Below are 15,285 nucleotides of genomic sequence, written 5' to 3'. Positions count from 1 at the left end.
GCACAAATATTGTAGTATTTCAGATCTCACAATACCCAAGTGTTCATCGACAATTCAGAAACAAGGAAGCTGTTGTTAAAGTTACTTAAGGAGGGCTTGGCTGAAAAAGAATTCTGCAAATTGAAAAACCAAATTGCCATATATCAACCTGCCATGACAGATTTATTGAATAACTTCTGGGAATCTGGTTTTGACAAATGTCCTGGTATTTATTCCTATTTTTTATTGGTATTATCCAGCAATTACCCAGTTTGTGGTTTCTTGCATTATAACAACAGCAAATCTTTTCCGATTGATGACAGTGCTTTTGATTGATTGATTGTTGGTTACTTAACGTCCAGTGGCAAATATTTCATGCATGTTCAGGACGAGAACAAGTTTACAATAAATATAATAGGTAGGTCCTGTAATAGAGGCCGTCCGGGATGAAGGTCGGGGAAATTTTGAATGCCACGGGAAAATGAGGGTATATTGGATAGGAACAGAAATTTAGCCTTGCAACAGGCCACCTACGGACCCCTCAAAGAGTTGTTGCAAGGGTTCTTAACGTGCAAAGAACGTGGCACTCTCTTTACACGAGGCATCGGATTTAACGTCCCCATTCTAACCGGACGTGACTGCGAACTTGTACATCCCGCACAGCCAAACGGACGCCCCACTTCAACGAGGGTTTTACCGCCGGTCGGAGGAAGACCAATGGTGACCATATTTCTATTCCCCAGTCACCCTTGGGGGGCCTACTTATTACAAGCTAAATGTTTTGTGTAAATAGTAACTTCACTTTACTTTCTTAACTAGCCGGGTATAAGCTTAACAATGTAATGCAAGAATTTGACATAACATGCTAATGAAAAAAAATATGCGTAACTTTACAAAATTCACATACATGTGAATATATATAATATTAACTTCTAAAGCGTACTAAGTATTTAAAACAAAATCACGTGTGAATATATAAAGCCATTGACATGAACAGCCACTGAAAGAACTTGGTCTAGGTCTTTTCAGCTGCTTACGTTCCTGTAAAAAATTATATTTTCAGTGCTTTATATCATTCAATTTAAATACATTTGAAGAAATTTTTTTTACCCCTGCTCCGAAAGAGATTGAATTGAAATTTAAAAAAGACATGGTTTGTTTAGGCCTGCCCTATTGCAGGATTAATTTTTTTGTATTTTTAGAATTATTTTCTTTAATCATATTAGTTATGATGAAATAGATACAAATATGGAAAAAAAACAGCCGATGAGTTTTTTTGCCAGATAATGCTGTCTGGGAACAGTATAAAGAGAAGAACAGACGCTAAATAGAAAAAAGCTCAAAGTATCACTTAAAAAGTTTTGATATACATTTATTAATAAAAAACAATGTTCATTTACTTCTCAAGACATACAATATGTTGGTGGAGGTTTTTCGATTGGCAGAAAAACATATATCAAATTGCTTCCAAAGAAAAATTTCTGTTTCTGAAAACAAAAACTTAAATCTTGTGAAAAATATATTTTGTAAAACTTTGCTGACACAAAATTCTATGTAAAAACTCAAATTGCAAGCGATTCAAGACAAACTTGCAAGTCATTTAATGCTCATGTTGTTTATAATAAACAAAATATAATGTAATACAATGTAAATGTAAATGTCATTTAAATACTTAGCTGATATTTCTTGAATAAATTGTATTCACAATGTTGCTTCAATTATAAAAATTCAAAACAAAACCAACAATATATTCTCAAAATTAGTGTTTTCTTGTTCAAGGAAAAATAACCTCTAAACTGAATTGTGACTTTTCGTCCGTGACATTTTTATACAACAAATGGAAGTTTATAACGAACTTGACTGACTTTACAGCACTTGCACGGTCGGTAAAACACTTTGTCCTGTGACCACATTCAGTCACGTGACACATCTTAATTCAAAATAATTTTGTCGTTTGTGCTGCTGATAGTTGCAAAGGAAGTTCAACTGACATTAGATGATTAATATCGTGAACAACACAAGTGTATCTGTTATATGAATTAAAGAAGTAAACAGAATATATTTCAAGTTCTTGCTATTATATATGCACACAATTATCAACAAATTCTTTTAATCCTATCAGTTTCCTTTCTGTCCATTTGCGTCACTGATGAGTCTTTTGTAGACGAAGTGCGCGTGTGGCGTAAATAAAAAATAATCAATTCAATCCTGGTATCTATGATGAGTTTATTTTCTCCTGTTCGACAGTCTATTTCAATTCCATAGTATTGAATGTGTGATCAAAATCAAATAGGCAAACACGTCAAAAATGGGGTACAGCAGTCAACATTGGAATATAATATAAATCACTTTAAAACAATTACAACAGTCTAATGCATAAGGAATGGATCTTAGCGTACTACCAACGACAAAATTAATTTTATTACTACATAGGCAGATAGGGTCACCATTAACGTACCCTGCCTTTCCGGACGGAATATCGATTCCGCACAACGGTTTAAGAAGGGCATAATAAGATAACATGCCTAAACAGCTTACAGTTATTCTAGTGCTGCTCTCGCGATAAGAAACATATTCAGCTCATAACCTGGAAAAAGGTTTCCGTTCATTTGGGAAAACTTTAAAAACCGATGAAACAGATATATATATCAGGGTTCTGGTTAATATCTAATTCTAAAGGTTTTGCATTACTTACATGCTCACCATATATCTACCTCGTGTCGTATTTCATTGGTTGTAATTTTATGAACGTGTCTTAAAATTCACCTATTCAGATTTTGAGATTTTGAAAATGGCCATTGTTATATGATAGTACGTTTCTGTGTGTGTTACATTTTAATGTTATTTTTCTGTTGTGTCGTAGTTCTCCTCTTAGTGTTTCCCTCAGTTTTAGTTTGTAACCCGGATTTGTTATTTTTTCAATCGATTTATGAATTTCGAACAGCTATATACTACTGTTGCCTTTATTGAGCTAACCTCAAACGAAACCATTTTGTCGTTTGTATTGCCCAGACGGTAAATCCGATTTCACGTTCCCTGCATCTATTGGAATGTTATGAAATGTATCATAGATTTACTGGTTGAAGTAAGAATTTACACGGATATTTCATTTTTTTTTTAATTTCAAGAAGACATCTGCAATCATTTGTCAATTGCATAGTATTGTGCAATAGATTTTTAAAATTTTTGGCCACATTTATTTTGTGACGGAAACCCATGCCAAGAAATCCCAGCCAAAAATTCCGGTCTACCCCCTACGGCACTCATTAGTAGATAATGATCGAAACAGATTAGTTAATGGCCTGTATCGCAACGACCAGGCGAAGTTTCCATAGCAACTTCCTGTCTTCTCATTAAGTTTTGTGATAACAAGATTGACCTACTCTCAAGTGGTACTGCTATTGTTTATCTGTGTTGTTGTGTCGTATAAATGTAAGATATATAATTTCAAAGATGGCAAGAAATAGAAACGCTCCGGCACTTTATGGAGAATGGGAGTTTTCAGGAAAACTTCCCTTGAAGAGAGAAAAAGTGAAAGAGGTAATATTTTTAATGTATTATATATAATTAAACATATGAAGAATACACCTAATATAAACACAAAAAGGTTAATTTATGATATCGGAAATCCATTAATATTAACTTAGTTATAGGACATCTGATACAAGATACACACATGCTAAAGAAGAAAATTCCGTTTCGGTTAATACTTGGATTATTAACTTTTTATTGTTTGTGTTAATGGATATACGATTCAAACGGTTTTATCGCGATTTGATTAAATGAATAAATATACACACAGAGGCACTCCCTTTTATTCTGTTTTGTAAGTAAATCCTTATTTTAAATTATTAATTTATATTTAACGTGTCTAAGTTCAACGTATATTGCTTGGACAAGAATGAAAAATAAAGCAAGTGAAAATAAGCCGAAATGTTAAATCGATATCAGTTAAGAATACCAAAAAAAAAGTCGTGTACAAGACCAAAAAAATGCTATCAATGATCCTTGCATAAATAAAATCATGTAAGTCTTTGTTTTTTGAACAGTAAATAAAAATAAATCTGTTCTCAATCCTCAATCTTAAGGCCTGATAGCACACATTGTCTTAAATTTGCAGATTCAATCCTTCGTGTGTAATGTTCAACGTATTTTTGGCAGCTGGTCTCGTGTATTCGCTAGTTAAGATTGGGATATCGTGTATACATGGTATACCTCTCTTCAAGCATTCGAAATTATTTATCAATGGTTATGCTGAATCTGATATATATTGGGCACAATCTGATTGAAAAGGGAATGTTAAGCAGACTCAAAAAGAGAAGTTGTTTCGATGGTTAATCCCTCCCCCTTTTTTTGCCGATGTTATATTTTTAGCAAAACCTTTTTACGTGTACGTTCTCTTACCAATTCGATCGCACAATGGTTCCCGAAAATCAAGACAAAGAACAAAAAAGAAATTAGAAATAAACACAAAAAATAACCCCAAGAGAAAAAAAAGGGGGGGGGTCTCAAAGTCACTGTGTCAAGGAAGCCTGGTACTTGCAATTTTAACATGCTTACTTAAATGAAATCGGCATTTTATCAATAAATCTGTGGTTTTCTTTAAAGGAATTGAGTTGTATTTATATTTAAAAAAAAAAAAAAAAAAGGAAATTGCCCATGATGTTTCAGTCACACAATTCTGTAAATTCAGGAATTATTAAGAGGTTTTTATTAATGCAAATAATGCGACTGAATGTGTATCTCAATAATAAGAAGTCGCATTCTGATATCTGAAACATACAACTGTATGCAGATTTTCCTGAAATGACAGGGGCCTCGGTGGCCGAGTGGATCTTAGTAGTTACTACTGTAATCTTTAGCCAGTCAACACTGAGGTTGTGAGTTCGAACCCCCCTCGTGCGGGTGCACTCGACTCCCATCTTAATTGACTAGGATTGTCAGTTTTCCTATCGAAGGTTGGTGGTTTTCTCCGGGCACTCCTCCACCAATAAAAACTGACCGCCACGAAATAGCCCCAAAGCGGTGCTTAAAAGTGGCGTTAAAACACCAAAAATCAAATCAAATCCTGAAATGACAATATTTTAGTCCATACTACAAAATTCGGAATAACAAATGCACGCAATAATTTCTGAACGTACAGTATTCAATATCTTTTCTCTAAACAATATTGCCGCCAGAAAGTATCCAGAAATTTATGAAAGCTGAGCTTTTTCTATCATTGAAAAATGATTTTGAATATACGTACCAACAACCACCTCAATAAAATACATTATTAGTAATTTTTAATTTTTAATCTTCTAATTTTTTTTTATTAAAATACAAATTACACCCATAATACTAAATAGTGTCAATGGCAAATACATTATAACAATATCAATGACATCATGGCATTCAAATACAAATATATAAAATAGAACATTGAACCCATATCACAACAAATGACCTCAAGTGCGCCTTGTCTTCAGTTACATAGACTTTTTAATAAGGAGCCTAAATACTCTATAGTAAAACATCAGTAATGCATAAAAAGAATTCAATTTATATAAATTATTGCGTTGTTCTTTAAATTTATATGTGAAACTAAACACCCCTTGCTTCTTTCATACACTTTACTTTTATGTGTTTTTTTTTCAGAAAGTTTGGAAGATTGAAGATGTACTTCAAAGTAGAGGGGCTGGTGAAGAGGAGGAGGTATTGGTAAAATGGTCTGACTGGGATGGCCCAAATACTTGGGTGAGGTTACAGTTTAATCCAGAACTGCATTCATACCTCCACCTCAACAGGGCCAATCCAAACAGTTGTACTTTGGTAAAGGTAGCCCTCACAAAAAGTACACCTGCAAAATTTTCTGTGAACTCAGATTGCATGGCTCTTCGCCAAGTAATCTTTGACAGTTTGGCAGACGTCAGGTATACCCCGGATGGCAGTATGGGTCGCCAAAATAGAATAACTGTCAAATTACCATTTCGGGAAGAGGAGTTTGATGCCAATTTCAGGGTTCTAGGTCTCGAAAAGATTTCTGCCAATGAAAAGGGCAATGTTGATTGCCATATTGCTGGTCAGGATCTTACTCGTGCCCTAGGCCCTGGTTGGGACTCAAGATGCTACCACACATCAACTCAGACCTATGTATCCTTCAAAGAATTGATCCATCTCTCTTGGGGATATAAACAAAGGACTAATTTTAGCCACTTAGCTTGTCAACGGTAGTTACAACTGTCTATTGCGTTTAATCATCTGAATCAAAATAACAATATGTATAATGTTAAAAAATACACATAAAAAATATTCATATACAAAACAAATGAAATTTAATATAACGTAAAGAGTAAATTAAATGTAGAAATACCTGCAGCAAGTTCAACAATCCTAACACTTTTAAGTATCGAACTATAGCGTTATACAGTACATGAAAACATACACAGAATATATTGATTGATTGTTGGTTGCTTAACGTCCAGTGGCAAATTACACAGAATATATATCCATATTTTAAATCGTAAATTTGTTTAAGGTGATACTGAATAAAATACATAAATTCATACAAATAATACAGATAAATTCAGAAATATTTATTATTCATTTTTATTAAAAATTATTTTTATGAAATACTGTTTAATGTATTTAATTGTTTGTTGTGAAACTTATGAATATAATCAGATTTAAGGTTAGTTTATATTTTTAACTTTAAATTTTAAATAGATGTCACTTTGATGGTGAGAACGAAACAGCAAGACCAGATATGTGCTCTCCCATTGAAGAAGTTGTAGTTGGACCACCATGGCTGCAGTTAACATTCACCCGGGGTAGAAAGAATATGGTTACTGGTGACATATCTAAAAGAAGGTACTATTGATTTTCTTGATAAGTGTATTTTCTGACTTTTCTTTTTACTCCTTCTAGGCTTGCCCACAACAGTCTATTTTCTCTCTGTAGTATCTGCAAATAAAAATCCTTTCTTATCATATTCAATTGGCTTAACTAATGTACCAAGGGAAGCAACTCTTAATTTATTTAATAACCTTGTTTGGTTCATTCAATCTTTTGTGAAACAAATATATATATATATGTAAGTTTTAAGGCACAAAAATCATTAGTTTTTTTTTCAGGAAGAAAAACAAGTAAACTTAAGGTCACATATTGAAGATATCGACGATTGGTAAGATAGTTTTCTGTATTTTTATACCTGTTCTGAAATTTTCTTTTTGTGTTTCCCACCATATCTATTGGTGCTATCAAAATATGCCATTCTTTGGTCATAATTTTTCCTTTCTACCTGAGCAACACCAATATCGTGCAGGTATCTGTACTTTTCCAAGAAATATGGCACGTGATACACCATAGCTGTAAAAAACATATATCATTAAAAGTATTAAATAGAAAAAACATTCTTCACAAAAACATGAATCAAAAATTGTCAATGAAACAGTAAAATATATTAGCATACATGGCTAAACATGTGACAATTTCAGTACAAAAAAGTTAAGCGATACATAAATACATGTTGTTTTTTTAACATTATATGCACTCCGTTATATATTGCAACATAATTAACAGATACCATTTGTTCTTTATTTATGTGTATTAAGTTAATTTTAATAAAATTACCATGAAGGTATGGTGTAACATCTTCATCAAATGTATATCTCCGAAAGTTTTGTGCCCACTCTCTCGCTTCTTGCATGAATAATTCTGGATTTTTGTATTCTTCAGAACCTGGGAAAGCTCGCAGAGATTCCATCAGGCAGTGAAAGTTACCCCAGAGTGTCTGGAGGGCATCAACATCAAGACTAATCTCATCATCATCATCATCGTCATCTTCATAATCGAATGAAACCTGCAGGCGGCTAGCATTGGCCTTCTTTCTAAACTGAATAAAAGACAGATTTTTGTTATAAACTGTTTATTGTAAAATGAAACATTTCTTGTATTTACATAATTTGTGTTCAATTGTTCCAGTTAAAAGACAACATTCTAATTTTAGTAAAAGGTAAACGATGCATATAGTTGTTAGAATTTTATTTTAACCAAAGTAGAATGTTACCTTACAATTTCCAACAGCTTCTTTCAATCTTGCAACAAGTAACACTTTTTTCCCTTTGTTGTTAAGACCTCTTTGGACAAGCTCGTTCCTCAACTGGTTTACTGACAAACTTTCAACACTGATCAAGTGTTTGTCCTTTGTATTGTCTAAGACATTGTGAAGCTGCGAATACTTTATGATTTTTCTCAGCTCATCACCTGAAATATTCAACAAAATGTTAAACTACTAGTATCTTATACATTGACATGTCTTAAAATCTAGAAAACTGAAAGCTGGCTCAAAAGTTCATCTTACAAAATTTTACTTGTATTTATGTGCTAATGTTGAATACATATATACAAACTAGAGAAAAAATATAGAGAAATGGTTTAGTCTTTCTAATCTTATTAATCAAACATACCTGATGGCTGCGACCATTTCTTTATACTGGTACTTGATTTGTCGTCTCCACGCTCCTCCCAAAAATGAAAAGAAGCCCCAATCCTTTTCATTTCTGCCTCCAATTTGTCTTCATTTTTCTGGTCAATTGCCCATGTTACAACCTGATTTAAACAATTATAAATCAAACATAGAGATAACAATATGGTATCATATTTTGAACTTCCTATATATCATTGTGGTGCGTTAATTGACAAGAATGAAGTCAGTTTATGATATAGTAAAACAAAAAACAAAAAAACAATTATAGCATGCATTGGTATGCATTTTCAAACGTAACAATTCAATAAGACAATCATACATATATAGCTTATACGCTTTGAAAAGCAAACTAACCTGATTAAGCAACTTCAATGACAATCTGATACGCAAGTGAAGATCATCAGGCGCCATGCTGGTGTAATCGATAAAAGAACACATGTCTTGTCTTATATACCCAGTACTACAGTTAGCTACAGATTCATTCTGTTCTGTTTGTGTGCGTTGAATTGGCCATTCTTTGACTAATAAAGAGAAATTTAAGTTTCCAATTGCAGATGTTTACATATTATCATCATATTATTGAAAACTTAACATTTAGAACAAATGATTAAATATAAAATTGCTTTAATCATGGCATTTAAAGTTTAATCTTTTAACATTTAATTAAAAACTTCTTTCTGAAATTGGGATGTCAGCTTATGTCCTTGCTGTTGACATACATTCAGGACTGCGGAAACATAATAAATTTGTAGCAAACTATTTATAACTTACTGCTGAAATTGCATATCTCTCTTTTCCTGCAATGACACCATAGGCAAAAGTAGTCACTGTTTGCAGCATTTATTCCTCTTAAAAGACAGAGGGCTTTCCAGTCACATGTTAAGATCCTGTAAAAGTATAGCATGGACATGATTATGAATAACTAGTTTTTACGAGGAATTTTGCTTAGGGAGTACATGTAAGTATTCTTCATACACCAACATTTTGATAACATATTATTTTATCTTGGAAGCTTTGATGGATTTATAATTCAAAAGGGAAAAACCAACTTACTTATTTGCAAAAAAACAATAAAAAGAAACCAACATATTTGCTTACTTATATACCATGTATATAGGGGTATAAAAACAAAATATGTATAATCATTGTAAAAAAAATATTTAGTTTGCTGAATATTTAAATGAAAGTTTGACATTTCAAAAGGGGAGATAATTTACCATTCAACATTAATCTTCTTTCCATCTATTTCAAATCCTTCTTCCTGTAGTCTTGCCATCTCTAAAAATGTGTGATGTCCATACTTCTTCAAGGAATAATGGTTTTCTTCCCCTGTTTAAACAAAGTTTTTACTGATAATTTTTTTTTTAACTACTAGTAGTTATGTAATTTCATAAAATCATCATCTTTAATTACATGTTTATCAAGTTTAAGGTAATAAGAGTCTGGTTATAATCACTTCTGTCTGTAAGAAGAAGAAAAGTTTATTTTTTAATTTCAATAACTTTCAAGCAGTGTATTTTTACAACGTGAGTAGTTCTTACCCGTGAAGAAGAATAATGTATGTTCATCATCAGGAGACATGCTTGCATGTAATAGTTTCATCACTCCTCTTACGGAATTAAGCTTTTTCGATATTTTTGCACCATCACAAGCAAATCTGAGTTTTAGATCTAGAGGTCCAGGTGCAATCAATTCTTCTTGGTAATATTTTTGAATTATATACTCCAAGATGTCAGTTATACATCTATAACTGCAGTCATTAGCTGCCTACAAAATTAAAGTACCATTATAATATTGTTGAATGCATTTTGTTACCACCAATAGTTGAATATTAAAATCGGAAAATACAGGAAACACAGCTAAATGTATTCAGGATTTGCAAATCATAAGAGAAAATTCATGATAGGCAGGCATCTTTCCTACCCTATTAGAACAGAAAAGCAAATATTTTGGTTCTTGCTATAAATAATATTTTATATATCTGGAAAGTTACCTTTTAATTTCAAAATATATTAGTTTTGTTATAAAAAATATGATCAAACAAAGATGGGATATCCCTTTTATACCTATTTGAACATATGACACGATTTGATGTCAATAAAAAAACCCTAATAAACACAAAATTCCAATGTGAATACATCAAATATGTATTAACAATGGAATCAATTTTTCATTGAACAACTTCATTTCTTTCTACCCTAGGGAATAACAGACAAATGAAATAAAATACATTTTTTTTTCATTGAACAATACTTACACCTGGATGGATGTGAATTGGTACAACAGTGTTTAGACGTTTTCTTTCTTCAACTAGCATATGTTTACTAGGTAATACACTCCCAACCATATGTAGTTCATGTAAGGCATCATCGAAAATGCGAAATCTGTCCTTGACCATGAGAACTTGTTGCACTGTATCTCTGTCATTAATTCTATTAGAATATTTCAACTCCGAGCTCTCATCATGATCAGATGTCGGTGTCCTTGGGTAAAAGTATTTCTTTTTTCCATTATGAAACTCAAGCTCAACTTTGATTGATGTAATGTCACTATATAAAGACGATGCCACTTCAGAAAATTTTCTCTTAATTTCAATATTTCTGTTTGCTCTTTCACTATGCTTTAACTCAAAATATGGTTTCAAAGTTGGTGGTGTTTTTTGTAATTCTGATGCAGATACATTGTTGTTTTTTGCTGCCAGTGGAGTGCGCCGTTTCTTTTTTTCCGCTGGAGGAGTGCATGGATTTTGTTTTGCCTTTAGCTCTTCTAGTTGTTGTTGTTGGTTTTTAATGCATGTTTGATAAAAAATGTTTTCCTGCTGAAGTTGATGATACTGATGTTGAAGGAAAGCTAGCTGTTGTCCATAATTAGGCGAACTCGCTCCGAACATAGTGTAGATTTCAAATGATTATACTCATGTAGTAAAGTTTAAGTAGATAACATTAACAGTTTTCACTTGTCAGAATATATAATAAGCCCAAAAAGGGGGAGGGTCAAGAAACTATAGATTATACTATGCACTGCAGTTACATTGTTTAAGATCAATCAGAAAAATTAGAATCGTCTTTTGGAATCTATATGCGTTCAATTCTTTGTCGTGTTCTCACATGTTCATATGTTGTTTAAAGTTTTGACATTAAGGTTGTTGAAATGATTTGTTTTCCCTCTATTTACTTGGTGATAAACTGGTTTCTTTTTCTACACGCACTTGTTCTATTTGTTATTTTAATGTAAAGGTACCAGAAGAAAAGAGGTTTACAAAGGTCATACACACATTGAAATAGATTATGATTTTCTTTAATAGAATCTAAAACACGAAATCAGTAATGAAATAGCAATTAAAACTATTTTAAACAGTGAAAAAAATTCCTTCCGTAAACAATCTAGACATGTTTTGCAATATTGTTTTAATCTCCTGACGGTACCTTATTAAAGATATAGACTCGAAGCAAAGTTGATATTTTATATCTGTATAGATTTTCTTCTTAATTTGAATAAAAAACATTTAAAAATAAAAACAAATCAAATTTTTAATTCATTTGTACATGAATTTTGAATAATAATGATATTTTTTTAAAGAGAGATTATGCTAGTCGCTTAGTAACAATTTTGTAAACTATAGCGTAAATATAAGAACTTCTAGTTATATACTTTTCTTAAAACATTTATTCAGTAACTCTTCGTTTAAGAATATCACTTTTTCATTTAACAAAGAAAACAGAAATACAACATCCTACACAATTATTTATTACCGAGAGGCTACTTGGCTGATCTGAGATAAAACTTTCAGATTTATAAACATTTCTGCAGCTGTGTGAATTGCTTCAATCTCCACATAGCCACTAGGTCAACTGTTATCATATATTAATAGGTGATAGTAATCATCCATGTAATTGGCTCAGCGGGGTGTTTGCGAAATTTCACCGGAGGCAATTTCTTGGCATGCTATATTATGGCATAGAGTATCAAGCTCCAAACTTGCTTCAACTGTTCCGGGTGTGACTTCTGCGGTCGTATCAGGCTGCGCTTAGTTCAGCATATTATTCATTTTCAATATGTTATAGTTATGGCAGCCTTTTTCTTTTTCCGCATCATATGCATGGTTGTCAGCTCTTATCGGACGTTGCATTGCATTATTACATCCTTCTCTCCTTTATGTTTAGATCTTAGATTAGTTTGAAATTTTCCACAAACCACATATTGTCTATTTGGTTTTGCCGTTCGTTATTTCAATAGAATTATGATATTATATATATATATATTATTTTTGGTCTTTTGGAAAATGTTGTTTGTGCTGTATTTAGATCCCTCTGACAAGAAATTTGTTTTGCATGCACACGTATAAAAATTGCGGTTTTTATCCAACGCAATCATAGGTTTGAACGTTGTTTTCAATTTAGACTTGTATATATATAAATATATATATATGATACTTGCTACTGGAGACTGTAGAGACTTCCTATGAGAAATTGAAGCGTTATGCAACTATTGTTTGTTAATGTACATAACTTAATGCAACTACCTAACATATGACTGAAATCATACATTTCTTAAATTCTAACATATTCAAGTAAAAGTACATCCCTAGCTTGCTTGACCAATCTTGAAAAAGGCAATTTCAGATAATTGCTTAAGAAGCACAAAAGAAGCGTGTTTCGTATTAGTGGAGTGACCAATCCAACACTGTTTCAACTTTAATGGACTACCCTCGCTCATCCGATATCTTAATTGAATGAACTACTTGGAACTCCTGCAAGATCAGATAAATCAAACTCTAGGATAGTGTTATTCCTCGTACTCATCTAAATATTCATGAGCCAAGGAAGACACCACAATTAAATCACAAGTGAACAGGTTTTAGTGTTTTGCATGGTGTCTTTCTGCCACTCATCAATATAGGCTATCAAGTCTTCCTGGTCATACTTGGTCTTCATTGCCTTCATCTTGGCAGCTAAAACAAAATAAGTAATATCCCGCTAACTTGGGGAACATCTTATATTTGTCCAGTTGGCACAGTTCTCATCAGTAAAGATTTTTTTTTTACAAACTGCTCTAGTGATGATCTAAATAAGATTGATCACATTAGACCTTCACCGACATACTCCCATTTTTGTAACGATTCTCTTGTCCACTGGTATGGAAACCTCTCAGCCTCAAGTTATTAAACGTTTCAACTAATGGATTGTCATGGAATCTATGGACTAAGATAACATTTATATATTCCTTGCACTTTAAAGCAGTTATAATTTTGTTTCAATACAATGCATTTTTAACTGGTAAGGGACTATACATTAAAATGTGGCATTAAATGAAGAAAATAATGAATCTATTTTGAAACAATTAACTTTGTCGATTTATAAATGCATCAGTAAATGTTTGAGAGTTTACCTGCAACTGACGATCTCTTTCTACCCTCGCCTGTGTTGATACTTCGGCCCTATTTACAGGTTCTGATAGTTCTTGTAAGGCTCTGATATGGCATCTGCCTCTGCCACCTCTCGCCCTATTTATCCCCTGCGCTGTCCGTCTTCTATTACTCCCACCACAAATGTTCAGGTGTTGTAGACCTGATTCTGATATCTGAAATCTAAGGAATGTAATGTGGTCAGTTAGAAATTTCTCCAAAATATGATTTTCTATGCTTGACGTAATTTTTTTTTCACGTTTTCACAAGGCTATCAATGTCCCTCGAATCAATACAGCCACGGGACTGTATGAGGAAGAATTCACATGTTTTTTTTTCAAAACACCACCTTCTCTTTGTAACTTAATTTTTAAAAGAAATGATGATCCAGTATGACAAATAAAGAAGATGTGGTATGATTGCCAATGAGAAATTCTTCACAAGAGACCAAATGACACTGAAACTAACAACCATACGGCCTTCAACAGTGGCATTAAAAAGATGGTTGGAGTTTATTGATAGCTCAGTCAGTGTTTCCAATACCATATCTTGAATTTTTTTTCCACGTTTCTCTGTTTCACCATTATAACCTGAGACCTCTTTTCCATTCTTATTACGCATATTTGAAGTTTCCTATCTGGTGAAGTCATCAATTAAGTTGATATACTCCTGATCTAAATGGTGTAAATTGGCCATCTGTCTGGCAGGCATTACATTCACGGTTAATACACTTAGTTTATGAAATTGGTTTTCATCAATGCTGATTCCTATTTGTCACACATCTTCATTTCAATTTCATCTTTCTATTTTACTTTTGTTGCAAACGCATTGATAGATCTAAGCTGAATTATTGTAACACTTGCACAACAACTGAACCAATGTTTACTAGTGCCAATATAAGTTTTTTTTCTACCTTTTGAGGCAAACAGACGATCATCAAGACATGCAACCTTGAAGCCTTTATATGAATCTTATAGTGGTATGTATCTTACCCTTTTTAATCTCCATCTTTCAATATTGATTTTTGATCGGTTAAAGTTGTGGTTGCTTAATTAAGAAATCTACAACTGTACCAAAGGCAACGGTCTAAACAGCGTGTAATCCTACTTGTTTGTTTTCTGTCTTTATGTCAACAAAAAACAAATCTCACCGAGAAATTATCAACTTGAACTACTTATTTATTTATGACATCAAACGCAGTGAAATGCTCTGACACATTATCAGTGATATGTGTGGATTAGTTTCTTAACAAAAAATAGTCAATATATAATTTTTTATAACAAAGAGTACTATTTTCTAAGCATACATGGAACCAAAATGACAATAAAATAAAATTTTATATATATTTCATTTATGTCTAAATCGGCCCAAGGGTGACTGGAGATTAGAAATATGGTCACCATTGGTCTTCCTCCGACCGGCAGTAAAAAACTTG

General features: G+C 32.6%; 2 protein-coding genes across 2 annotated transcripts; one reads left to right on the top strand and one right to left on the bottom strand.

Moving 5' to 3' along the window:
* Positions 1-3,432: 3,432 nt before the first annotated feature.
* LOC127713849 (uncharacterized) lies at positions 3,433-6,826 on the top strand (the record flags this gene model as incomplete). The annotated part of the gene is made up of 3 exons (XM_052219821.1): positions 3,433-3,519; positions 5,617-6,188; positions 6,685-6,826. Coding segments are annotated over exons 1-3 (801 nt in total), but the record flags the coding sequence as incomplete, so codon positions are not given.
* A 5-nt stretch (positions 6,827-6,831) lies between these two features.
* LOC127713848 (uncharacterized) lies at positions 6,832-14,858 on the bottom strand. Its single transcript, XM_052219820.1, has 11 exons — positions 14,843-14,858; positions 10,704-11,113; positions 9,988-10,213; positions 9,664-9,775; positions 9,218-9,333; positions 8,801-8,967; positions 8,427-8,568; positions 8,027-8,223; positions 7,591-7,852; positions 7,169-7,326; positions 6,832-6,921 (listed from the first exon to the last, which is right to left on the bottom strand). The coding sequence occupies exons 1-11, from the start codon at positions 14,856-14,858 to the stop codon at positions 6,832-6,834; spliced, it is 1,896 nt and encodes a 631-aa protein (XP_052075780.1).
* Between the last annotated feature and the right edge of the window lie 427 nt (positions 14,859-15,285).

This window comes from Mytilus californianus, unplaced genomic scaffold (assembly GCF_021869535.1).
Source record: "Mytilus californianus isolate M0D057914Y unplaced genomic scaffold, xbMytCali1.0.p SCAF_80, whole genome shotgun sequence".
Taxonomy (NCBI): Eukaryota; Metazoa; Mollusca; class Bivalvia; order Mytilida; family Mytilidae; genus Mytilus; species Mytilus californianus.
Note: the sequence above shows the minus strand (reverse complement) of the source record. Positions and strands in the feature narration are given on the sequence as shown.